The following is a 25,635-nucleotide window of genomic DNA, read 5'->3' as shown; positions in this document are numbered from 1 at the left end:
ACATTGACCCCTTGGCTGGAAGGGCAATCTGTGTGCCAGGACATGGTGATCCCCAAATCCCTGCAGCACTGCAACAAAGGACTGAAGCCTTCACTTTTACTGATCCTGGCTCATTTGGTTCTGCTGAATTTCACCCAGACATCACCCACATCATATTTCAGGGCTGATTGTATTGTGATCAAGAATGGCTCAGCTGTCTCTCACTGATGTGTTGCTGACTGAAGACCAGTCTCCTCCATATCTGTTATGGAGGGAATTTCCCTTAGATCCCCAAATTAGGCATGACATACGCATGCAAAAATCCAAATAAAAAACCAACCCAAGGATTCAAGGACCTTAATGAGGATCAAGGCTTAAAAGCAGATTCAGCTTATCAAACACACAGCAACTGCATTAAAATGTGGGTCTATGAGGCTTCCTTTAGCATTTCCTAACCACGGCTCCAGAGCAATTTTGGAAGATAAATATGCAGCACCTAACAAGGACTGATTACAGGTAGGAGAGGCAATTCTCCAGCCCCACAGTATCCCAGCAGCTGTGTAGCATTTGATTCAGGTCACTGGGCCCCGGATATTGCATCGGGCTGCTGATTTGTGTCTGCCCCCTGTCCTGTTGCATTCCGAGCCACGGGCATTCGTGTCTTTGGGGCTTTTGTGAGTTCCTTCACCCATTTCAGGGTGAGCCGCTGGCTCCTCTTCCCTTTGTTCCGCCACGGCGAATTCCCGGTGATTCCTGTGGCTGCCAGCCGCGGGGATCCGCAGTCCCTGCCCGGCGCTGCCCTGCCGGCTCTGCAGGCAGCAGCCATGGCCGCTGTGGCTGCCGGAGCAGGAGCCCCTCGGGCTGCGGAGCGGCCGATGCTCTGCGCTGCGGGGCACATGGGGCTGCAGCCCCGGGCGGTGCTGAGGGCAGCGGGCAGAGCCGCGCTGGCAGCGGCGCCGGGGCTGCCGAGCGATGTTTGCCGAGCGACGCTTGCCGCGCTCCGCCGGCTCCGAGCCCTTCCCGCAGCCGCGCCCGCTCCCGTCCGGGCTGCGGGCTCTCCCTGCCGGGCCGTCCCTGCTGCCAAGAGGCTCCCGATCCCGATCCGGGCCCCGATCCCGATCCCGATCCCCATGCCCATGCCCATCCCCATGCCCATGCCCATGCCCATGCCCATGCCCATGCCCATGCCCATGCCCATCCCTCAATGTCCCTCAATGTCCTAGCGCCCCCTGCAGCGCCCCCTGGCGTCCCAAGAGCCCCTCCGCCGATACAGTAAAGCGGTATCGCCTGGGGTATCACGCCCCCTCGGGAAGCCCCGCCCCCTCAGCGGTCCCCTCGCCGCGGATTGGCTAGAGCGGCGGCCGAGCGCCGCGAAGCCCCGCCCCGTCGGTTGGCGCCCCCTGCGGGCCCCTCGGCGCCTGCGCAGCGGCGGCGGGGCGGCCCCGGCCGTTGTTGTGGAGGGGCCGGTCAAGATGGCGGCCGGGCAGGGGGGCGGCGGCGGCAACAACGGGAGCGGCGGCGGCAGCGGGACGGCGGCCGGCAGCGGAGCGGCGGCGGGGCTGGGGATCCCCGCGCACCTCACTCTGTCCTTCTCGTCGGGGCCGCACTGGGGCGCGGCCGCTCTGCCGCAGTCGCACACGGTGCGCAGCCTGGAGCGGGCCCTGGAGGAGGCGGGCAGCTCGGGCATCCTGTGCCTGAGCGGGAGGAAGCTGCGCGACTTCCCCGGCAGCGGCTGCGACCTGAGCGACACCACGCAAGCGGGTGAGGGGCTCCGGCGGTGCCGGGGCTGCGGGCGTCCTGCGGGGCCGCTGCGGACGCGGCGGTGAGGGCGGGGGGCTTGTGCCCGCCGCGGTGCGCTGGGGCCGGGCGGTGGCGGGGCCGTGGTGCGGGGATGAGGCGGAGAGATCCCCGCGGGGCAGCCGAGGGGTGACACGGGAGCGGCCGCGCTGGGTGCGGAGCGGGGTGAGGGCGCTGGGGGCACAGTGCGGAGGCTCCGCGTTTGGGGAGCTCTCCCTGCGGGCACCGGGACGGGTCTGGAGGATCAGGGGTGCAGTGTCGGGGCTGCCCCGCTGGGCGCAGTGGGGCCGGTGCTGCCGCGGGAGTGCGGGGCGAGCGTCCGTGCAGGTGAGTGAGGGCTGTGAGCGGGGCACGCTGAGCCTCTGTGCGAGCCGAGCCGGGGAACCGGAGGTGCTTGTAGAGGTGGGCGGCGAGCGGCTCTCTGTGAGTGTGTGCGAAAGCACAGGCGTGTGCGTGAGTGTGGAAAGGCACAGGGCTGTGCGTGTCTGTGTGTGTGAGAGCACAGGGCTGTGCGGACAGAGCGGCTCCCTGCACCGCCCGGCCTTGCGTGTCCGGGCTCACCGCGGTGCTCGGTGTGCTTCAGGGGGAGCTTGGAAGTCGCTGTCCCCCGTGTGTTTGGTGAGCGAAGCCGGCGCTCTTGGTGTGCCCGGGCTGCCGGGGAGCGGGTCTGTGCGGGGAGGAGAAAGGCTCCGTGTGCGGCGAGGGAAGGTGCTGCGGTCTGTGTGCCTGCAGGGGAAGAGGGCGGTCTCAGGGAATCGGGCGTTTGTCCCCTGTGTCGCTCTGAACGTGCCTTAAGGATGGGGGCTTGCAGTGGTGTGCCCGGAGCAGGGTGTGCAGGGAGAGGGGAGCGCTTGAGTTATCGCCCGGGGGAATAAGAGCTCCGTGTTGCGGTTGGGTTGTGCCTTCAAGGGTGTCGGAGCCCTTGCAGTAAAGCTGTATCGCCTGGGGTATCGCGGTCCCGGCTCGGCAGGAAGATGGTTCAAAGTGCGGGTGTGAGGGATGTGTGAGCATCCAGCAGTGAGTGTGGAGAGCTTGATGTGTTCACTGTGTCGGTAAATGCTTGCTGATCGTGAGTGTGGGCCTGGATTTACCCAGGCTTTTAGGTGAAGTAAACATGGAGGCAGTTTTCTGTATAGTTCCTAGAAAACAATGCTACATTTTCCACGGAGGTTCTCTCATATTGTGGCTCATCCCTGGTGTGCTTGTGGGTTTATTTGCTGCTGGGGTAGCTGCTGAAAATGGATCATTTTGAATAATGCGCTACACGAAAATATTACTGAGAGGCCCGGGATCTTTTGTTCACAGATAGTAGTGGCTTTCCAAAATGTTGTTTGAGTGCATTAATGCTGTGGGGTTTTTTTTGTTTTGTTTTGGGGCTTTTCTTTCCCCAGTTATGAATGGCTGGCTTTTTGTTTGGAATAGAAGACTGTCCATTGTGGTACCTGAAAATAAAAACAGGTTCCATGAAATAATGGAAGCTGGAGTTTTCCTTGTAGTAGCGTAAAAATGTATGTAGCAATGTAGTTAGTCACTGCTTTATGTAGATATTCAATAACCAACGTATTCAGAAAGAAAGAAGCATTGTAGGCATATAGGCAATCTATTATTAAAAAGACTTTCTATGTCCTGAAGCTGGTGCATCAAGGTTCTGTATTTTTAGTTTGCTTCTAATTATTGCTGTTTGCATTTTGGTGGGGTTTTTTGTCCTTTTCTTTTGAATGTCAACATTTGAGTCAGAGCTGTATGCAGTGACCTTGTCTCTCTGTTTCAGGATGTAGTAGCCCAGTTATTCCCATCAGGATTGAATTGTTATTGTGAATGATGGTGTGAATATGTTTTAAGGGCTGTCTCTGACAGAAATAGCTTTTTTGCTTGCTGCTCTAAAATTCCGTACTGAAGTAGTTGATTGGGGTCTATGCAAGTACCATTTTGGAAGAATTCTGATTTAATGTAGTGCTAGTTTATGAATGAATCCTGTGAAACACAAATTTTAGACATCTTTCAAAAGATGCTTGTAAAGAAAAGATCTGTAGTCTCTATTTTGACTTGATCTGTAGAAATTTTTGTCTAGTGGGTAAATGGTGTTCTGCTGGTGAATCATGGGCATCCGTGACAGTGTCCATGTGGCCTGGAGCTGGATGGGGGATCAACAGCTGCCTCAGAGGCAACAGTCATGTAGTTATTGGTATTTCTGAGTGAGTTTTCCCTGTTTTGCATGTGAATATCCCCATGAACAAGGTTCTAGACTGAGGCTGAGGCATGGGAGATGGGGGCTTGGGTCAGAAATCTTTGCAGTTTCACTTTCTGTTTTAAGTCAGTGATTCTGAAATTCGGTTCTGTGGTACTTGAAACAAGTATTTTGAAAAAACAGCCTCTGACCAGTGTGGATGTAAACAATTTCTTTCCCATATCACTGGCTCTTAGGCAGTAGGATCTGCAGTGTTACTGTAAACCCAGAATATTCTGTTTTTGTATCAGTAAAATCAGCAAGAACTATGGTGAAGCACAACTTCTGTTGATTTAGTAAAAATAGCTTGGGATTTTATTTTGCGTCTAACTTACATAATGACTTGCCAGTACTTAATTTGCAAATACTGAGGCATACTTTTTGCATCTTAAATTATGTGTCTAAAGCCTAGTGACCATATCTGGCTGTTTAGCTGTTTGTTTTTGACTGTGAATTGTCCTTGCAGCACTGTGGCCAGGAAATCCTTATTTTAATAAATACCTGAATTTGTCTTCTGGCTGTTCAAACAGATCTTGTGCTGCTTTTAATGAACTTCTGGGGAAAAAAATCATAGTTGTTGAGCTATCAAGAGATACCTTGAATGTTCCAGTAATTTTATGTGTAATTTTGCTTCTCTCTGTATGAGCAACATTAGGCCCCCTGGCAGTTAAGTAATTGAGTCTATCACATCAGTGTAATCACAGTCTGCTTAGCTGAAGAGTTGTGTGTTTGCTGGTTTATTTTTTTGAAGATGGGTTCCTGTGCTATATTGTTCTACTGAACTAAGCCAACCTGTGCCCTAAGCAATTTGCCCCCTTTTTAATGAGCACTTTTTAATAAATGAATTTATAAACATGAAAGGTGCTTGACCGACAGCTCCAGATAAATGCAGTGATGCTGTCAGGCTTAATCTGTTTAGGGCTTTGCCATGACAGGTTCAATTCCCACTTTTTAATTCTGAGGAAACTTCCAAGCAGTTATAAGTAGGTGAATGATTGCCTGTATAGATGAATAGATAAATGTTGAAATTTCTCCTTTCTCACCAGCTGCTTCCTCTTCATAGCTGAGGAGTAACACCAGTGTGTTCCAGTATGAGATCAGAGTGAGCCTTCCTGTCACAGCCAGTGTCAGTCTTGGCACGGCATTGTTGCAGATACCATTGTCATTACTTGCATTTTTTCACTTTTATTACATCCTCTTTCTGGCCCTACTAAGGAATATAGTCATTCATGTGATTACAGATTAAATCCCCAATGTGAAATGCACAAGAATGTTAATTTGTAATGCAGTTCTGCCTCTACAGTATGCACTTCTAAACCAATTATATTTTCCTTTCTGAATAAAATTATTTCTGTTGGAGCCAATGTTGATTAAATTGAGGATGGCAGGTAACTGAAGAGCAACACCAAATCTAACATTCAGCTAAAAAAATTAGCATTCATATATGATGTATATCCTAAATCTAAATTACATTCTGGAAACCAAACACATTGCAAAATGTGGTTCTTCAGTAGCATCTCCTTCAGATTTGAACAAAAAGAGAAACTCAGATTCTGTGGGTTTTTTTTGGGGGGGGTTGGTGTTTATGCTCTGAGATGCAGAATCTGAAAGTGACACAGTTTATAAACAAACAAATGTGGAAGTTTTCTGCAGTGTTTCACTTCTGCAGTGTTTCAGCTTGTCCAGTGTTTGGGCTAAAGGAAAATGAGTCTGTGTGCTTGAGGCTTTCTTGCTGAAGGCCAGTAAAAGGATCCTTGTTAAGGATACTTGGTGTAATGGGCAAGTTAAAAAAAGTCTCAGTTCAGTGACGGGAAGTTAAAGAAGCTGATTATTACTATTTGCCTGCCTAAAAGGATTGTATTATAAGAAATACCACTTATATCTCAATTTAATATTTAAAAAACCCAATAAATCCTGTGTTATAGCCTTATCTGAAATACTGATCTACAAAACCCATGCAGTGTGTAATTTTTTTACTTTTTGCTGCCTTCATCCATCAAAATTAAATTTGCCATTGCATTGACTATTTTTGTGCCTTGTAATATCCAACATTTAATATGTGTAATGTTTCTGCCTTTGATCAACTAAAGAACATTTTTGGATACATATTTCTACTTTGTTACTGATCATTTGCTGAGGGGGCAAATTATTCAGATTGAGGATTGTATTGCAAAACATTGTGCGTTAAAGAAAAATGGGAATAGCTTTTGCTTTTTGAGATGCTCTTTTTGGTGAAGTGGGTTTTCCCATTTGAGTTGTGCCACTTGGTTGGAGCTGATTCAAAAGTACATACTCATTTTCTCAGCAAGGCTGGCCTTTAGTGGTGAAATCTGTCCTTACCCAAAAGGTAACTAAATCAGGGCTAAAGGCTGGAGTTCCACAGAAAATCCCAAGATATTTGATACTTTTTTTTTTTAATGTGATAAAAGTTGTACATGACAGTGTGAAGAGACTTCTGAGTTCTCTGCTTTTCTGTGGCTGTCCAACAGTCCGATGTTCATCATTTTACCAGCTAGCCTGGGATTGTTAGCCACTTGCTAGGAGAATGTGCTGACAGGTCTGACAGGTCTAGAGAAGGTTGAACACTTCAGTTGAAAATAAAAAATAAAGTTTTATTATCTGGTATAGAACTGAAATAGTTCTGTGCTTGGCAGACATGGTTATCACCAATGTGTTTCCAAGTGTCAATGTATGACTTCTGAAAAAACGTTTGTGTAGGTAAAAGGCTTGAAGGAGCCCTGAGCCCAGCCTGGCTGGCAGCTGAGCAGCAGGTGTAACTGCCCAGTGAGCAAATCCCTGACCATCTGGGTGTTAAACCAAACACTCCTGCCATTTGTTGCTTTACCACCGTTTCCATAGGTGGAAGCAGGATGTAGTAGACGAGAACTTGTTCTATTGAAGACTGACCCAGAACTGAAAGGTTTCTGGGAGTGTTTGCTTCAAGTAATTACACGCAGTAATGAGAGATACTCTAGAATTATTTTGAAGCTAATACAAGTGGCTGCAGCCCTTCTCAAATGCTGCTGTGAGGTCTGGCATGAGCAGGACAGAGTCAGTGGGAGGCACCAAGCAACAAGAACAGATGCTGAAGTTGCTACAGCAGGGGCCTCTGTGTCTCAGGAGAATGTGTTGGAATTGTTGCTAGACCCTGTTCACTCAGTGCTCATGGGCGGATGGTTTACCCAGTTTCTTCAGGTTTTTTTCTGCTTTTCTCTTAGTGCAGTTGGCATTGTTTTCCAGTGTTCCTTGTCTTCCAGCAGTTTGCTTTACTTGAAAAAGGTTTCTGCTTAGTTTATCCAGTGACAAGCCATTTTATCTGCACAGAGATAAGTCATGTAGTAAACACTGATTACTGTAGGTTGGTTGTAGCTTCTGTTTCTGCCTCATGTCTGTTTAGATTGCAAGTCTTTGTCCTGACGAGCTTACATGTACATTACTGAGCATACAGAGGCTGTTGTAAGAGTCTTTCCTTGGGAGGTTCATGTATATTTGAGGTATTCTTTAACAAACCCAGGCTTTGCTTTATTACTGAATGAGGATTAATTTCCCTTATATTACTTGTCTGCGAAATGGAAATTCGTAATTAAAAAATTTCAAAGCCACAAAAGAAATTGTCAGAATTAAACTGATAAGTGATGGTGAGTTTAAGTGGGAGGAAGTTGCCCTGTGCTGTAATATGCCAGCTTATTATGTCTTGCTGACTTGTCAAGCAAATACATTTCACCTTTTCTGGTAGTAAGGCATTTTAACAATTATAGTCTAGATTAAATACTAAAGTGCCAAAACAAAAAAAGCTTCCAGTGAGCTTTTCTGCTTACCACTTCAAACTCTGAAAGATTTGTGGAGCCAAGATACCTTCAGTAATGAAGAGAAAGATAATCCTTGACGTGAAGTAATGTCCTTTTGATGTGGTATGTGAATTTACACCTTCACGTGCCAGATTGAATAGTGATCCTGGTGATGTGTTCTTTATTTTCCATTTAAATCATGCTGTGCTAAAATAGCTGAACACATTCCAGAGTTGGAGCAATGTGTTATCTTGTGTTGGAGATGCCTGGACCTTTCTAATGTTGCAACATGGTGAAGAAGTCCCTGAATTCATCTGTTGGGTTCATCCTCATGCTGCAAAATGTGGAATATGCAAAATATTTTTAAGAAAGGATGTTCTTTGATCTTTGTATACTTTAAAGCCTACTCAGCAAGGAGGGAAATGTAATCCACAAACCAGATAGCAACTAACAGGTAAGCCCTAAGCGATGTCCAGGTGTTAGAAAAACAAATTACTGGTTTTAGAATTGCATTGTTAAGATTTAGGGCTTGACAGACTTCAGTGATCTTATATGTGGGGGGTGGTTAACAAGTTTTGGGAAGGATGTACCACTGATAGTGGGCACAGAGCATGCAGAATTTACAGACCACAAGGACATTTTGCAGAGCTCCCAAGATAAAGATGAAGCTAATAAAGCCAGCTCAGCATCTCTTCTGAATCAGTTCTGAGTGGATAAAAGTTAATTCCAGCATGGGGAGACCACAACAGCGAGTGATGGACCACTAACCCAAGAAATGAACACTAATTAATTTCTTTGCTAAAATGTATAAATAGTGAAAAGTTTTGATAGTTGGGGTGCTTGACTTGTGGAATATCACTGTGCATCCAGGCTTGTACAACTCTGAAATAAATAATTAGTGCTTTTCTCAGGAGTGTAATTATTGACTTTTTGCATCCCAAGTAACAAATCCTGGTTTTGTGGCAATGCTGGCATTGGTGTGCAGCAGATCAGCACCAGCATGCCCTGCAGTTGTTCCAACCTTTAGACCAGAGCTTCTGGTTTAGTTTTCTACTGGTACAAATTTCAGGAAAAACCTCACATACCTGACCCAACGTGTGGTGAGTGGAGGCAGCTTACGTGAAAAACAAGAATTGCTTGAACAAAAGTGCCAGGTTAGGCAGGTTCGATGTAGATGCAGCCAGTGTAGACTGGGAGGGTGGGCTGGAATAGTGGTTCCGTAAGGCTACTTTGATTTTAGAGCCAGTGTGCCAGATGTCAGTTCTTTCTCTGTGGTAGCATAAGTCTGATAGACAGCTATTGGTCTATTCCAGTTACAGAAACATTTCCTTCATGTGAAAGAACGATGGTTCAGTCTGACAGGGTGTTTTATTTTTTTACTGAAGTCTCTAGAGCAATAAAAGTGTATTTTAAAAAAGGATTTTGTTTTTCTTCAGAAGTGCTGATTAGCATGAAAAGCCAAGAACTCAGAATCTGTCAAATGGAGTTTCTTGTTGCCTGTACAACCCTCCCTCTGTACTTGATGAGGAACCTCATTTATGTGGTTGTGTACACTTTCTTCGTTTGTCATTTTAATTGCACAGATCAAGTGTGTAATTAAACTCAGGGGCAGGGATAACCATAGAGCAGGTATTTTCTAGCTCTTCAGTTGTTGGATTTAGAATTTAAATACCATTTTGATATCTGTTTGTAATACCTTTTCACAAAACCAGGAGCTGTTCCATGCTGTCAGACACCCAGATGAAAAAAAATACAAGCTGCATGTTAAGTTAAATATTGCTACATGAGCTTTTAAGAATATACTTTAAGTGTGTGTAGCTTTCCTTGTGACAGTTTGTGGTCAGTTTAGTTTCCTGAGAGCTACAGAGTTTTGGCAGGTATTCTCAGTTTCCATACTGTGCAGAAGAGCTGATGGGTGCTCAGTTTGTTTTGTGTAGTCCTTCACCATAGCTCTTAATGTTGGAGAGCAAATGTTGCTATGTATGTGAAATACATACTTACACGCAAAAATTATGTTGCTGTAATTCTTGAACATTCCTTGCCTGTAAGTTCTAAATTTTTGATCTGCTTTGCAGCTGAAATGGTTGCTGTTTGTATCAGTATGGGCAATCATTCTACATCTGGATGTATTTTAATTGTTCAGTTCTTCATTTTGCAACGTAAGTAAATATGAAGAATTTTGGTATTTATTATTTAATTACTGAAGTTCGTTTTTCCTTTGAAGGGAAAATTTCAGAACATTTCCATGTTTAACAACACTAGTCATGCTTTAAGATTGGAACTGTGAAACTGAAAGTAGATGTGTAGAGTTTGAGGGAAATGCTGGAAAGACATCCCATTTGAGGTGAGCTTGGGAAGCCTAAGAGTTTCTCGTGAGGTTAATTCTCCAGTTAGTTGAGAAACCAAGAAAGGCAGGAAGAGATCTGTCTCCTGTCTCTAACCACAGAAATGGCACTTTGCACGAACAAACCAATTTCACTGTTTATGTAATGAAGCTTTCATCAGTCAGAGAATGACAGTGGTTTGTGGACATTGACAGCTTGTGTCTCCTGGAATTACCACATGCAGGTGTTTCTGTAGTGCTTGGAACTACTCTTCTCTTCTCCAGAATCATCTTGCATCTGACAGACTAATTAGTTTTACCCATGTTGTGTGTGGTGATCTCAGATTTATGTTTAGATGGACTAAAAGAGTATCTTTGGGATCAGGTCTGAACACTTGTTTTTATGCATCCATTGTCTTCTGTAGGACTAATTATACAGTTACAATTGTTATTGTATTTTAGCTGGCTTAAGCTAAGGCATTGATAGAAAAGCTGGCTAGGAAAATCTATATCTGTGGCGAGTTAGGAGAGCAGTTCTGGGTTTTGTGGGGTGAGGAATGTTGGTTTTTTATTATCTAGTTTCTCAATATCATTTTGGAGCAAATAAAAGCCTAACACCAATATCATGGACTGGCAACATATTTTTATGAAAAGTATTATAATACCGAGGTGAGGTTCAAGGTTAAATTTCCTAGTTAAACCTTGTATTTCAAATTCAACATGTAGTGTATGTAACCTGTGAATATAAAAGGGATTCTACTGGCTTAAATAAAAGGCCAGTCTGCGGTATCAGCTTGTTCCTGACAGTGAGCAGTACTGCGTCCTTAGGGGAAAGTGCAAAAACAAGGCAAATGTGATGTTAATACTACTTAACTACCTTGCTGCACACTGCTGTAACCTGACAGCTCGAGCAGTTTGTTTTCCCTTTTGATCATGGCTTAAATTTATACAAGATAACTTCTTGCTTCTTAGAGCTTCTCTTCCAGACTGACTGATTTCCTAAAATTCTTTCCTTTTCATCTTTCAATATATTGTTTTTCAATTGTTGCCTTACAGTAAGTGAAGACTTAACTGTTTCTGTCAAAAAAACCAAGCTGCAAGCGACTTCTTCATATTTTCCTAGTTCCTCTTTCAAATTTAACCTTAGTAATGGGGTACTTCTCACTTTCATTGTTCCTGCAGAGACAGTGCATTGAAATACCCTGTGATTCATGAGCAGGCATGGATAGTGTCTTCTATTTAGTCCTCACATAACACTCCCACTGAGAGTTTTCCAGTCTAAACTGGTTAAGCAAAGGATTCCTATCTCACTTCTAGAGGAGTTGTCATCTTAAATCATCTGTGGTTCTGCATTTAGCAGCTTTCCTTGCTTCTCTAGTCTATTAACTCTTACGAAACCATTGTCAAATGCTAGCAGCCTGCATTCATTTCAAGTGAGATGAAACCTGTCTTGTTTATAGAGGAGCACTCTATTCCTAAAGTTTCTTCCTTTTTTCAGACCATATTTTCTTGGTCATCCATTGTGTTATTAGTCTTCAAAATGTACCTAAATTGCATAGTTTCACATCTACATTTTATTTACTGTAATAGACAATATTATCTCGTAAACTTCTTGCTTGTTATGAAAACATCTTTGGAGTAGAAATCATTCATTAGTTTGGATAAAAATAGCTTTACTTTTTTAAAAAAGCTGCAAGTACATTCAGTATGAGAATCTTGTGGAAAACTATAGATACTCAAGTCTTTCTCTTCAGAAAAATCTGAACCAACCCCTGGAGCTATTCTAATGCTGTTTTGCAATAATAGAGGGAAAAATTGCTTGGAATAGAACTCATGCTATCTCCCACCTCTTTATTTGCCTTTTTAAATTTTATTATTGACAGATAGTGGGTGTCATTTCCTATTTTAATAGGATTTCTGAATTTCATAATAAAAAAGTGTAATCCTTGCCCCACAGTGTTTTCAAAGGCATTGTTTTCAGACGATTGGTTTCTGCAGCACTACACAAATAAGGTGACCTTATGTATTTTGATATGCAGCTGTATGGGTTTTGTTTGAGGGCACACTGAGGGGCTTTACCAGACTGTGCTGATGTGACTTGTGTCAGGCCAGGCTAGAAGCCATAGCTGGTTGGATGTTTCCTGGGGAGCATTACACCCCTGCTCCACTCACCCAGGGCAGAGAGCTGCTGTATCCTCTGGTTGTTGGCTGGCCTGCCTCTAGATTTGATTTCCACAGAAGAAATAGCAAAGCTGGTTTTTAACCCGTTACTTTCCACGATGTGTGGTTGAGGTATGACTGGATGCAAATAGAGCAGCAAAATGTTCATGGTGCCCTTGAGTCTTCTCTTTGAGGTCTAACCTACAGTCCTGCTCCTGGGACTAGTGGCAGTAGGGTGGGATTCTGTCACTTCTCTTTTTTGGACTAGATCTTTGTCCTAGCCTTCAGTTACCTTTCCAGCTGCTGATAAAACCAAATCAGGAAGAGACTTAGAGCTGGTTTTCTTCAGAATGGGGTTGTATCAACAACTTCAGCATGTGGTGGAGTTTGTAGAACCGTGCCAGCAGTAAAACTGTGGCCATCTTTTCTGCATGCAGGTGTCATACTCTGCTGAATACTAGAACAAGAGAGCATTTGTTTTATCTAAGAAGGGTTTTGCAAAAATTTGCGTGAGAAAGCTGTCATTTTTCCATAACGTTGAAAATTGATGTAGTGGAAAACAGAAAATGAACCTCTCTGGTTGTGAAAACTCTCTCAAGCATGCTAATTTTTTTAATAAGCTTTTTAGTTTTTGTTGAGATGTTCAGTTTTAGTTAACTTTATGCTGTTTTTCTCACAATTTGTTAGGAATGCCACTCCTCCAACCTAGGAATGTCTTTTTCTGCCTCTTGCAGGTTGAGTTTGCAGAAGTTGTATTGATTTCAGTGTTGGCCCTGAGAAGCTGCTCATAGCTCATTTGCCAGTTGTACTTCAGGTTGTTGAGCTCTCTTTGAACCTGACAATGACTTTGAGCCAATTTTCCAACCTTTTTCTAGACTTCTTGCAGAACTATATGTTCGTTCCAATGCTAATTTGATGGGAGCTAAGCAGAAACAGTTATTCCATGTGAGTGTTAAAAACTGAGAACTAAAGCCCAAAATAGCAAGAGATTTGTATTACTTCTCTGTTAAAAGAGTTTGTTCAGCATTTCTGAGAAACCACATCCTTTTGAAATGTCTTGGGTTAGGAACCAGAGTTACTTTCAGAAGACTAGGCAGCTGTTCTCAAGTAAATATCTCTTTCTTCCAAGGTAGTTAGTTCAGTGGACTTCTGATGACACAGCTTTTGGTAGTTTTGCTGATAATTTCCAGGATTCGTGGGTCACATTTCATTTGTATTTTCTGGTCCTTTCCAAGGTTTGGTATAGTCAGAGGTGCTGTGCATTTTGATAATGTGCTGTTTTGCCATAACTCCTGCATGCAGATTTGCATAATGCAGTCATGCATTGTCAGAATAACTCTAGCTCAACAATTGTGTTTCCATGGTCAAAGATAGCTCCTCCTTCTGCTTTTAGGCCAGACTAATTTGCATCTTGACTTTTACAAGTGAATACATTTGGTATTGGTTTTTGCAACTTTATCCTCCTTTTGGCTGAGTTACAAATGTGTAGCTGGAGAATGTGAGTTACTGTGTCGGGGGATACAATGACATTGGGTTCCAGTGTAGCTGTCAGACAGGAAAAGTAACCTTGACTGGGTTTGTACCTTGATTTACTGTTGTGCCTAGAGTTGGAGGGGAAGAAACCCAAGAATCACACAGAACAAAGACTTGATAGAGGAGGGACAATCATAATTGATATTCAGTGTCATTGTAAGTGTAACTATGTAGTAGGAAATGTATTTCTGAATTCCTGTCATTCTTCTATTTTCTGTTGTAATTGCATATTGAGCAATCATCTTTTAGTATTTTAAGGCTCTTTTGTGTATTAATTATATGCAGTAGCATCTGGTAAAACTGAATTATTTTACACTTCTTGCAACACCTTAATTTTTAGTAGCATGACAAGAATAACTGTGGGTACTTTTATCTGCTCTTACTGCAGGGAAAATTTTGACTAAAAAAGGACTTTTTTTCCGCTTGCTTCTAGATCTTTCAAAGAACAGATTTACTGAAATTCCTCCTGATGTCTGGCTGTTTGCACCACTGGAAACTTTAAATTTGTATCATAACTGCATCAAATCCATTCCAGAATCTATAAAAAACCTGCAAATGCTTACCTACCTTAATATAAGGTGAGTAATAATGGTTGGTTTTAGTCTTTTATGTACTTACCTCATTGGAGACTTGGCATTTTGCTTCATCAGGTCATTTTGTTTGCAGAGGGTTTTTTTTTGTTTGAGTTTTTTGGGGGGGGTTTTATGTTCAGACAATGTTCAGACTCTGGCCAGAAAGTCCTGCTCATTTTGTACATTATTTACATCCACTGCTGTACTGCTCTTTTTAAACTTGGAAAACATATGGTTGTATCTTCTCAGAAAAACAGAAGATGGATATGAGCTCTGGAAGGAGAGAGGATCCAAAAAACTCTCCCGGCCTTGTTTTCTACAATATTCCTTTCTTCTGATATTGGCTGCATCAAATCCAAAACAGTTTTCTCAGTTAGGAGCTATTTAAATCTCCAAAAGCTACTGTGTCTGAAAATCTGCAAATATCAATTCTTATAGTGCTAATTCATGAATAATGTGCTCTGTGGCAATTTTGAAGAGGATTAATATGGTACAAAAGTGCAGTATTTACTAAAATAAATATGGCCTAACTGTCTTTAACAGCAGCCCATTTCTCTCCTGATGGTGTTTGAGGTGCTGAATACATTTCTTTACCCAGAAATGCTGTGTAGTTCTAACTTTCCTTTCAAGAGTCGACTCAGCTGATCATCCTTTGCCAATCTGTGCTTTGTCCTCATTTCTGTGCTCCTGTCCAAGGACTGTTTTCCCAGTGCAGGTATATGTGGGCCATAGTATGGAAGAACAGGCTAAAATCCTGCCTTCCTAGCTCAGATGCTTTGTGACAGGAGAAAACCATATGATCTCAGATTCTAATTTGGGGTTCAGATGGTGGAAAAAATGTATTGTGCGTTTCATAGTAAAGCAGGCAGCTCCTAAAAAAGCCCAAAACCCGAAAAAACAGAGGACGTCTATGTAAGCTACATGAATGACTGCTTCATTGCCACATTTTTATAGTCAGCTCAGAAAAAGTTTACTTGCACATTGTATTTTTGCTTCTCATGCCTTCAACCAGAAAAGCCTGGCGTATCTGTGTGAAATACAACGTAAAAAGAGACTTAATGCATACCTACATACAGAACTTATTTGTGTTCTTCACTAAGAACTTAACAGAATAAATACATTGCTTTTATAAAGATACTGAAAGGAATTACTTTCATACCACATCTGTACAAGCTTGTTTTCCAATCGCTGTTTTAAGTGTACCTTATTAGAAGCAGTTTATGTATTTCTGGCAGTGGAAGTCCATCAATGTGAGTGGTTTTTTTTCAATATAGATTTAAATTCAGTAGTGGGTAACAGTGTATTTCATGGTTACAAAGCTGGTACACATGCATGCACCTGAAAAACGATGTACAGAGAAGAAATAGATTTCAATTAAGACTTACTTTCCTGACTATTGCTCAGCAAAACAAATAAATATTTAGGGCTTTTTGGGACGGCTCACAGGGGACACAACAACATGAGAAGCAATGGCCTTATATAAAGTTCTTGTTTGGTAGACTGTGAGATCAGGTGGTCCCTCTGAAGCTATCAGTAGGATAAAAGCAAGTGTCAAGCATTATTTCTTTTAACAGATTTCTCTGTACATTTTGGTGTTAGATTCTCTCCTGTGTAATGGGGATCTAAAATTCACATACCTGAGATAGGCTGTATCTGATAAGGAATTTGTGATGGCCATTGTAGATGGAATTGTAATAGGTAAATAAAGTCTTCTGGGATAGGAGAAAAATTGTAAAACATTAATCTCAGACTCCCTGAGAGCTAAAAAAGAGAATATAATCCAGCGTTGCTTGTCCCTTTTTCTTTCTTTCAAGTCGAAATCTTTTGTCAACGTTACCAAAATACCTGTTTGATCTTCCACTGAAAGTTCTGGTTGTCAGTAATAACAAGCTGGTCTCCATTCCAGAAGAAATTGGAAAGTTGAGAGATCTAATGGAGTTGGTAAGTACAACTGTGAATCTTTGTACTGAGTAAAATTATAAGCAGTGTTTTCAGTGTTTATTGGTATTTTTGGTTTATTTTTCAAAGCTTCAAACCCAGAATGCATGCTTGTGAAGATTAGGGACAGAGTAGAGGTAATTTTATTCCAGCACCTGTGATATACCTCTTTAGATCACCAGAAGGCTAGAAAGATTCTGTGTAATTGTTAAGTCACTCTGGTCTACATAAATTAATGTTAAATTAGGGTCAGAAATAGCTGTAGTCTGTGTTCACTTGATGCAGCTTTGTCACCCTCTAGTGCTTGTATCCAAAATGCTGGTGAGCCTGCTGTTGCTCCCTGTACATGTTTTGGTTTTATGGATTGGTTCAAGGTTTGTTAAGGACAAAGAATTTTTAGAAGAGGAGCAGAATGCCAGTCAATTGCCAGCAGTAGCAACAAGAAGTTTTTAACAGATATGGGAACTACACCAGAAACTCCTGATTCCTAGGCTACAGGATTAATCTCAAGCTCAGTATTTCATCATTCATTGATTTAACTTCTTGAATTGAATTCCTGGAATCACTAAATACTTTAAAAATCAGCAAGATCTGTTATGGTACATCTTTTCTGTGGAAAATCCAAGATAGCTGGGATTTCTTTTCATTTAATAGTGTGCTTTATAGTGGTTTTGATAGGAGTATTCCTTCATGTAATTTCATTTAAGATGTTCAGTTGATTTATTAATTATATCTTTCTTAGGATATTAGCTGTAATGAACTTCAAGTTCTTCCCCAGCAAATAGGAAAATTGCAGTCACTTAGAGAATTGAACATAAGAAGAAATAATCTCCATATGTTGCCAGATGGTGAGCTACTCATCTTCTTTCCATTGCTGTAGGTAAATTAGGTAAAGTGGTAAGAAGATAACTGATTCTTTTCTTTTTGTTTGTTTTCCCAAATGCAGAATTAGGAGACCTTCCCTTGGTAAAGCTGGATTTTTCTTGTAATAAAATTACAGAAATTCCAATTTGTTACAGAAAGTTACGTCACTTACAAGTTATAGTTTTGGATAACAATCCAATGCAGATACCACCAGCACAGGTTAGTATGAAAGCATGCAAGTACAGATATTTGCACTAGGATCTTAGAGGAAGCTGTTCTAATTTATACCAATCAAGTTTGCATTTTTTCTTAGCTGTATTTCTTGTATTTCTCCTTTTGGAGTGTTGTGGCTGCAAATGCAGTGCAGAGGTTATTTCTTGGGGTGTATTCTCAGAAGACATGCTCTGTAATTAAGACTTTTTGTTGTTCATTTCTTTCCCAACAGATATGTTTGAAGGGCAAAGTACATATATTTAAATTCCTCAGTATTCAGGCGTGCCTCAGAATAGACAAAAAACCAGATTCTTTGGATCTTCCATCGTTAGGTAAACGAATCCCCTCCCAGCCACTCACAGACAGGTGAGTAGTGGGGTTTTTGAATACAGAAAACATATTTTGGAAAGGGTATTTATTTTATTTTAGGAAAGTGAAACTACTGTTTCTTTCATTCTTCTGTGGATTTTTTGTGTGTTGTTAATGTAGCATGGAGGACTTCTATCCCAATAAAAATCATGGCCCAGACTCTGGCATTGGAAGTGATAATGGGGATAAAAGGTTGTCCACTACAGAAGTGAGTATTTTTTCACTGCTGAATTTGTAATTTATGGGTTTTTAGAACTTTTTCCTTTGTATTCTGTATCATTTGAGAAATACCTAAGTAAGTTGCCTTTAATATTCTTTCAGTACAGTTGAGTTTAAACCATTAGGCTGCCATATCAGACACAAATTATTTACATATTTCTTTAATTTCTCTGGCTAAGATTGATTCCAATCAATACGATTTATTAGAAAATACTATAATAATATCATTTACATGTCAGTTCTGCACTAAATGTGAGTGTCTTTGCAGCCATCTGATGATGATACAATCAGCCTTCACTCCCAGGTGTCAGAATCAACAAGGGAACAGACATTAAGGAACGACAATCACGGAACGGGAAGTAAACTTGATCCACAAAAAGGTAATACCAGTTGTGCATTTGTCATTTTAAGTAGCAGAGATATTTTGCTTAGGTAATCTAATGTAAGAAATTGGCACAAAATTACATGATCTTGTTGGTATGGTATTTTCATCATTTCAGAAAACATTGAGACAAGGCTAGAGAGAAAGGAGAAAAAAAAGATTACTTCTAGCTTAAGAAGGCATGGTTTCTATGTTTTATCCTTATCTGACATTTTTCAGAAGTACTTATATCTCTCAGGAATAACATTTGGTCAAGAGAGCTGTTTAATATCTTTCTTATTCTTCATAAATCCTCACTAGACCAGGAGGCATATGACTACATTGATCCCAGTGCAGAGGAGGGAGCTCTTCCTGAGCAGGGAGAAGCACAGATTGGCCCACTGCTCTCCTATGTTAAGGTACCAGAGACTGACAAAAGAAAAACTGTTCACTAGCCTTGATTTTAATTTTTTTCCTCAATTCAAGTCACACTTTTTTTTTTCTTCATTCTCCATAAGGAACGGGGAAAACATCCTGAGAAATCCCAGAAAATAGAACAAAATGAGGACTGGGGAGAGGAAAAAAGGTAAATCTTGATCTTTTTTGGGTAGGTTTTCCTAGGAGTGGCATGGGTGAAAGTGGGGTTTTTTTGGGCTCCTTTCATATGGAGGAAAGGATTCTCATGTTGAACACTGAGTACTCCTCTTGGACAGAAAAGCAAAGCTTAGCTATTGTCCTAATGAGCCATTTCTGTGTTGCTTCACTGAAGTCAGGCAGGTCACTAATGTTCAATTTTTCAGACTTCAGAAAGAACAGCTGCTGGCTGAAGATGATGATGAACTCAAAGAAGTGACTGACTTGAGAAAAATAGCAGCTCAGTTGTTGCAGCAAGAACAAAAACACAGGTATTACGATATTAGTTAAAATAACTTCTGTTACAATTAATTTACTCTTTAACCCCTTATACCAAAAGCTTTTGACACCTTGAGAAACATTCTGTCCAGCTGCTAAAGAGTGAAGTGACAGACTCTGTCAAGATACCTGTCCTGTGTTTCTAGTATGAATTACACGACCTGCATACAGTTTGTTTGTGACTAGTTATTTTTATTTAGCTACAAACTAATTTAGGTGGTAATTCATTCATTAAGTCTGATGCGAGTTACAAATATCCTGTGGACTGAAGGGGAAATTTGTTTGAACATTATTCTGTCAAATGACAGATTATCTATGTATAAAAATAAATAGTTTCAACTGCCTGCCTTTCTCTGCTTCGTTATGGGCATCTCAACAGACCAATTCTTGAAAAGGAGCCATGGAACAAGTAGCAGATTAAAGGAATGGAACAGAACAAGTTAATAACTGTGTAAAATGAAGAACAGGAAGGAATACCTGGAGTCACCTAGGATGTGGCCAGGCTAGGGTAGGAGCAATGTTCTGTACTGTTCCTTTACCAAGCAGGCAAATGCTGTAAGGTAATTCTCTTTCCTGAGAGGTCAAAGTTGTAGTTAATAGTAGTTTAGTAACTCAAATAGTTCATAACACTCATTCAGTATCCCACAGTAGTGGATATAAGTTCATACCAACTTAAATACTATTTTTGTTTCTTTCAAATTTCTGTGTAATGAGACTCTGCACTGCCGTCTTTCTTCTGAGATACTTAAAATGCACCTGAAGCCCTCAGAGAAATTGAGATCCCAATACTATGAATTGCAGGGTCTTAAAAATTCACCAGCATTTTATAGTAGGTGAATATGGTAACAATAGTGTGCATATGGGAAAGATAAAATAGGTGTTTACTTAGAACTCCATGTCCTGCATTCAAGAATTGGTTGTTGTTCATAGGAAGGGAAAAACAGGAATGAAATCTTAATGCTAGTATATTCTTAGTACCAAAAGGACTGCAAATAAGACCAAGAATGCTAAATTTTCCCATCTTAATGAAGAGAGAATGAGTGTGTTGTTCTTACATTAGGTTTTTCTATGATGGTTTTTTACGTTGCACGTGGGTCTTGTTTGATGACATATTTCCTGGTTACCTAATTGAAATACCAAGCCACTCCTCTTCTGAAGTACTGCAGCTTAAATTTTGCTCATATGTTGTTGTGTCTTAATGCAGTGGTCTTGCTAATTGTTTTGCTTTGTCTTGAGTTATGCAGATGTGCAATGTTAATAGTTCTTAAGGTTTTCTTAGTTTAGCATTTATATTTTAAAGTTTGCTTATGTATCTTTAAGTACATGAGCTCAAAATCTCCTCTGATAGAAAATTTAACCCTGATTTTGAATCCATGGTTTTTTAACCAGCAATGAGAATAATATTTAGTATTTAGTGAAGATATTTCTGTGTTTATTTGTGGAAAATATGTTCAATCAGTGAACAGAATCCTCAGGGAGGTTAAGTATCGCAAAATAATTCCTTACTAATCACGTTTCTGTCTGTTCAGTGTATGTTTTTGTAATATTATGCAGTCTCCTTTCCTTTTGCTTGCTATGCTAACAACTTCCCTGTCCTTTCCCATCAACCTATCCTGCTTTCTTCTTCCGTCTTTGGCTTTGATGTGCATGAAATGTGAATACAGACGAAGGCCACTAAGCTATAGAACTTCATTCAGTGAGAAACTCTTCCAGAGGACCAGGGCGGCAGGACGTGCATCAAGGTATAAAGGGTTTGTAGAGCCTCAGATTTCCAGAGTTAAAATGTGGACAAAAGAAATGGTTTTGGCCATTTCTTGAACAAAAGCAGAATTAAAGGGAGTGGCTAAGTAACCTAAGATGTTTTATTACCAAATAGAATGTTTGCAATACGTTATTTGTTCTTTAGGATGAAATACTAATTAAGAAAAATATTTAGTTAGGAAGTTCTCCAAAGAACACTTTGAATCCAAACCTAAAAACTTACATTTTTCTTCAAGTATACTACCTCAAATATAACACCTCAGGCAAAGTGGTGCTTTTAGTTTTTTGGGGGTTTGTTTGTTTGGTGTTTTTGTGTTGTTTGTGTGATACTTTGGTTTTAAAGTGATAATTTTCAAGTTAGCCTGACCAGAGAAAATCTATTTTTCATTTGATCCGTGGGAGAAGTACTTGTAATTCAGTAACATCAGATACCCAATGGGCTGTGTAGACTATACTCAAACATGTAGGTGTTGAATGAAGTGATTTCAGACTTTGTTACCTTATAAATTGAAGCTTTGTAACTTAGTCTGCATGCTCCTTGTCTTTTTCAAAAGACAGTAGTGTAATTTAGATAAAATAATTTTCATTGCTTCCAAATGAGCCTGTTTGAATTTGCTGTAAGTTAAGTCTGGGTTCTTACCTGGCAGCAGTGATTTCCTAAAACCGACTAAATCCAGAAGAGCACAGCTTCAATCAGAAGGTACAGCCAGATGTGAAGTCAGTGGACTGCTCCAGAATGAGCTGAAAATAAATCATCTTTGTCTCATTGCACAAGATTTCTAGTGCCTTTCTATACTTAGGAGATTCAAGATAGTACTTGCCTGTCTAAACTTGAGGATAGCTAACCTAAAGTAACACTACCATTGTTCACTTCATTCATGTCCCTTAATCATTGTATTTGCTCAAAATATGAAAGCATAAGTGGCTGAGAAGAGATTCCACTTTTTAAATTTTGAAACTTCAGAAAATATTTTCCAATATCGTAGTTGGTCTTGCCATCATCTTTTTCTCTTGTCTGGTCAAGCACTTTGGAGTAGATGTGCTTGCATAATATAGAAGTAGAAAAATGAGTCACTATATTAATTTTGTATTTGATATATAAATATGTCAAATGTATGTAAATACATGGTGTTGAGTAATTTCGATTTTTAAAATTTATGTGAGTTGTAGAACCCTTTCAGAGGATTAGTTTGAATGCTACCTCTGTAACAACAGAATTGGTGTGATTTGTAAGAATCATAAGTAGAAAATTATTTGCAGTTCTAACACAGGTGTCCTATGCAAATCTTAGTTAGTGAATCAGTAGGATCATCAGTATTTGGCCCGAAAATTGATCTGTACAATAAAAGTTTTGGATTTCATGATAGTGTGAATGGCAACAGTTGCTGAAACTGTTGGACCATCAACACCACACTTGAGTGTAACTTCTGAACTTGAGCTACTTCTACTTTCATCTTACATACTCTGCTCTGCATTTTATTTCCTGGAAGACAGTAATTAACATGCCTACAGTGATTTCCCCCTGGCTCCCTTTCAGCTGAGGAAATTATTTTGCCAATTGTCTGTAATTTAGTAAATTCAGATTAATTTTCTTCACTATTTTCTTTAGTTAAAAGCTTCCAAGTTTATTATTCCACCGGAAATTGAGATTTCTCTGACTGGGCTAGTAACATATCAGCTGCTGAACCTGCTGTTACTTCCCCATCAATAGTCTTCAGTTTATAAACAGGAAGTTTCAAAAATGACTGGTTTTGTTTTGGCAAGTATAAAAATATACTTTGTTTAAATAATTTTAGTTCATGATAAACTCAATCATGAATTATACACGTTAGACAGAAATTATGAAAAGTAGCTGAAAAGTGTAGTATATATGTTAGAATTCCCTTGAATAGTTTTTCCTTGCCTTTTATGTAACAAGTTTAAAAGCCTGTATTATATACAATCATTACGTTTACACTATAGTGTCAGTTTTGGTGCCAGTGTTGCATCAAACTGGGTCCAATTTTTTTTTTCTGAATTTTAATCCTCGCCTGCTGCAAAGTCTCTCTGAATTTCTCATTGCTTTCAGTTGAAAACAAAGCTAGTTTAAATAAGGATTCTCTGTAAAAAGTCATGACTTTAAAAGAGCGTGTTTATATTCTGGTTTGGTAATTCATGCTCCGAATGTTTTTATTTTGGTTGCACTTTTTTCAGGCTGTAGTATAAGTTAATTCTGGAATGCACCCTCAAAACTAAGTTTCTGAACATGAAATATAGGAAGCAGATGCTACAGACTGAGTGCAGCAGACATTTACAGGCTTTACTTTTACAGGCTTTAACTTTTACAGACATTTACAGGTTTACAGGCTTAACTTCTCATAATCCCATTAAACTGAGGGTCACACAATGAGAGGTTTATGCTGCAAATGAGATTACTGAGCTCAAAGTTATCACAGTAATCAGAGAAGTTTGATTGAAAAATCATCAATCATTTAATGACTGTGCTGCACTATGTAATGGTAATGAAATATAAAAAGGTGCCTATTGCTTTACTTTTTTCCATTGATTACTTGGTTGTGTTCTCATTCTCTGTGATTCTTACTAGGTTCCAATTCTCCATATAATTCTGTGTAAATGCTCTTCCTTCACACTTCTGCACATGAAGTCAGTGTTGAAGAGTAATAGAACTACTTTCAAGAATTCAGAATTTGTCATTTAAGTTGCTGTTCAACACGATGCCTACTTGAAAACTTAGTTTTAAGTGTCTGTTTTGTTAACAAAACTGATTGTTTTGTTATTTTTAACGCTTAAAACATCTGTGATAGCTCATATCATCTTCTGGTGTGCACACACATGGTATGTGTTTGCTCCAGATGAAGACACATTTCTGAATATCTCTAAGTTTAGGCTTTTTTGACTGTTTAGCATTACTGTTAAGAAAAATGGAATTTCCATTGGCTCACTTCTGCATTAAACTTTTCATTTAGTTCTTAGCCTGTATTTCTCCATTTTCCATCTGTCCTTTTCCCCTACATTTCTTTTGCACTTGCAATGTTCCTTACCCAGTCACCTTCTCATCTGCCCCTGCTGACTGACTTTTTTGTGCTCAGTCTGTCTCTATCCCTTCTGGTCTGCTTTAGATTGACTAGCTTTTGTCTTCTAATAATAGTGAAGAGTGGGGCCTTTTGTGTTGAGAGCAGCATGACTTTACATAGGTGTGAGATCAGTTGAAATAGTATCTTATCTAGGATGAAAAACAAGAGGAGACTTCATTTTGGTTTGAATTATCACTGTTTTGCTTCCTTAAAATGCAGAACTTGAAATACTTCAAGAGCTGGAAATTACACTGTTAATCCAAATGGAAGCAGGAATGGGCTTGGATTTCATATGTGGATACACATATTTTAGTTTTATGGAAAGTGCCACTTAAGGTTCAAAACTTTTTTATTTACAGGAAATGTGATGCAGTGAAAGTAACAGATTCTGAGAAAATTGTTTTAAATACGTATTTTTTTCTTTCTAGGCTTCTTAATCATTCCGTTTCAGTAAACACAAGGAACAGGCCAAAGCAGCCAATGGAGTCTGAAAAATGGTATTGATACACTTAAATGTATCACAGCTTTCAATATTTTATTAGTTACATTTTTGTTTTTTGTGTCACTACTGCCATCTTCTGTCATAATGCTTTTAGCTCATGATGAAATTGAAGCTACAAGAGTAATCTATTCTTGAGCTTCTTCCTTTCAGATTTAAAAAAAAAATCCGTTCTTCTGAGCATTTAGGAAAGTTGATGTCACACAGAAATTAATTTGTAGGTCTAATTGTGCTGTGGGTTGTGGTGGGTCATGGTGTTGTGCAGATGTTTGGATCCTGTGGTACACAAGATGACGCTGGAGCTGTGCTTAGGCAGCTAAATTTTCCTCCTTGGCAGTCCTTTTGTGCACTTAAGAGCTGTTGGAAAAATGTTTGCAGCCCACAAAACCTTTATTATTTGTGGACTGCTGCCTGCAGGAGCTGTACTTACGCTTTTTCTTTGAATTAAAAAAAAAAAAAAAGCACAACCTCACACACAAAACAAAGAGAAAAAAAACCAAACCCAAGAAAAAGCCCCACCACCCCAGAAACCATCAAAAATTGAAAATACTCAAAGCCTTGTCTTTAGGGAAATGGGAAATGTCCAGATGCCAGTTTGGCTGTGAAACTTAGAGAGCAAAGCTGTAACTGCAATTGGTGCTAGATAGCAGTGTGGTGACAATGACTCTGTGCAGTTCAGCTGCAGCTCAAGGGAGCATGTTGACCCAGTACAGCTCCTTCAGTGTGGTACCTCCTATTTTGGCTGTCTCCTCTCTCACTGGTAGCTGTGGTTTGCAGAGCTGGCTGCACACATGTCCTGTGGTTGTGTGAATCATGCTGCAGCTGTTGCTTGGAACCTTCCAGGCCTTGCTTGCTTACCAGAGTTTCTTCTCTTTGTGTTGCTGTCACCTATTCATGTGTACAGCTCTAGGCTTTTTTAGTGCAGGGTAATCCAGCAGTAATTAAATTTGCCTTTCTGGTTTTTGTTAATGAAACAGACAGTTGAGAAATTTAAAACCAAGACAAACCAAAAACTTCAAATGAAGCTTTATCTGAATAAAGTACTG

The 25,635-nt window shown here is 40.5% G+C and overlaps 1 protein-coding gene across 6 annotated transcripts in view; it reads left to right on the top strand.

The window, feature by feature from the left end:
• The first annotated feature begins 1,402 nt into the window (after window positions 1-1,402).
• The window catches only part of LRCH2 (leucine rich repeats and calponin homology domain containing 2), a 40,132-nt gene continuing 15,899 nt past the window's right edge, over window positions 1,403-25,635 (top strand). For 4 of the 6 annotated variants that reach the window (XM_085060263.1, XM_085060260.1, XM_085060261.1 and 1 more), the window contains exons 1-13: window positions 1,403-1,740; window positions 14,241-14,385; window positions 16,194-16,320; window positions 17,060-17,165; window positions 17,264-17,400; window positions 17,627-17,760; window positions 17,884-17,971; window positions 18,251-18,362; window positions 18,665-18,762; window positions 18,862-18,929; window positions 19,144-19,248; window positions 20,920-20,997; window positions 24,519-24,587. In XM_085060263.1, coding sequence (XP_084916389.1) covers window positions 1,452-1,740; window positions 14,241-14,385; window positions 16,194-16,320; window positions 17,060-17,165; window positions 17,264-17,400; window positions 17,627-17,760; window positions 17,884-17,971; window positions 18,251-18,362; window positions 18,665-18,762; window positions 18,862-18,929; window positions 19,144-19,248; window positions 20,920-20,997; window positions 24,519-24,587 — 1,556 coding nt within the window. In that variant the 5' untranslated portion in view covers window positions 1,403-1,451. The remainder of the gene's footprint in view (window positions 1,741-14,240; window positions 14,386-16,193; window positions 16,321-17,059; window positions 17,166-17,263; window positions 17,401-17,626; window positions 17,761-17,883; window positions 17,972-18,250; window positions 18,363-18,664; window positions 18,763-18,861; window positions 18,930-19,143; window positions 19,249-20,919; window positions 20,998-24,518; window positions 24,588-25,635) is intronic. The other 2 variants (XM_085060264.1, XM_085060262.1) reach the window with 1 other exon arrangement.

The sequence above is a fragment of the Lichenostomus cassidix genome, chromosome 4A, assembly GCF_008360975.1.
Source record: "Lichenostomus cassidix isolate B80296 chromosome 4A, HeHo_3.0, whole genome shotgun sequence".
Classification (NCBI taxonomy): domain Eukaryota; kingdom Metazoa; phylum Chordata; class Aves; order Passeriformes; family Meliphagidae; genus Lichenostomus; species Lichenostomus cassidix.
This window is presented reverse-complemented; position numbering and strand designations above follow the sequence as displayed.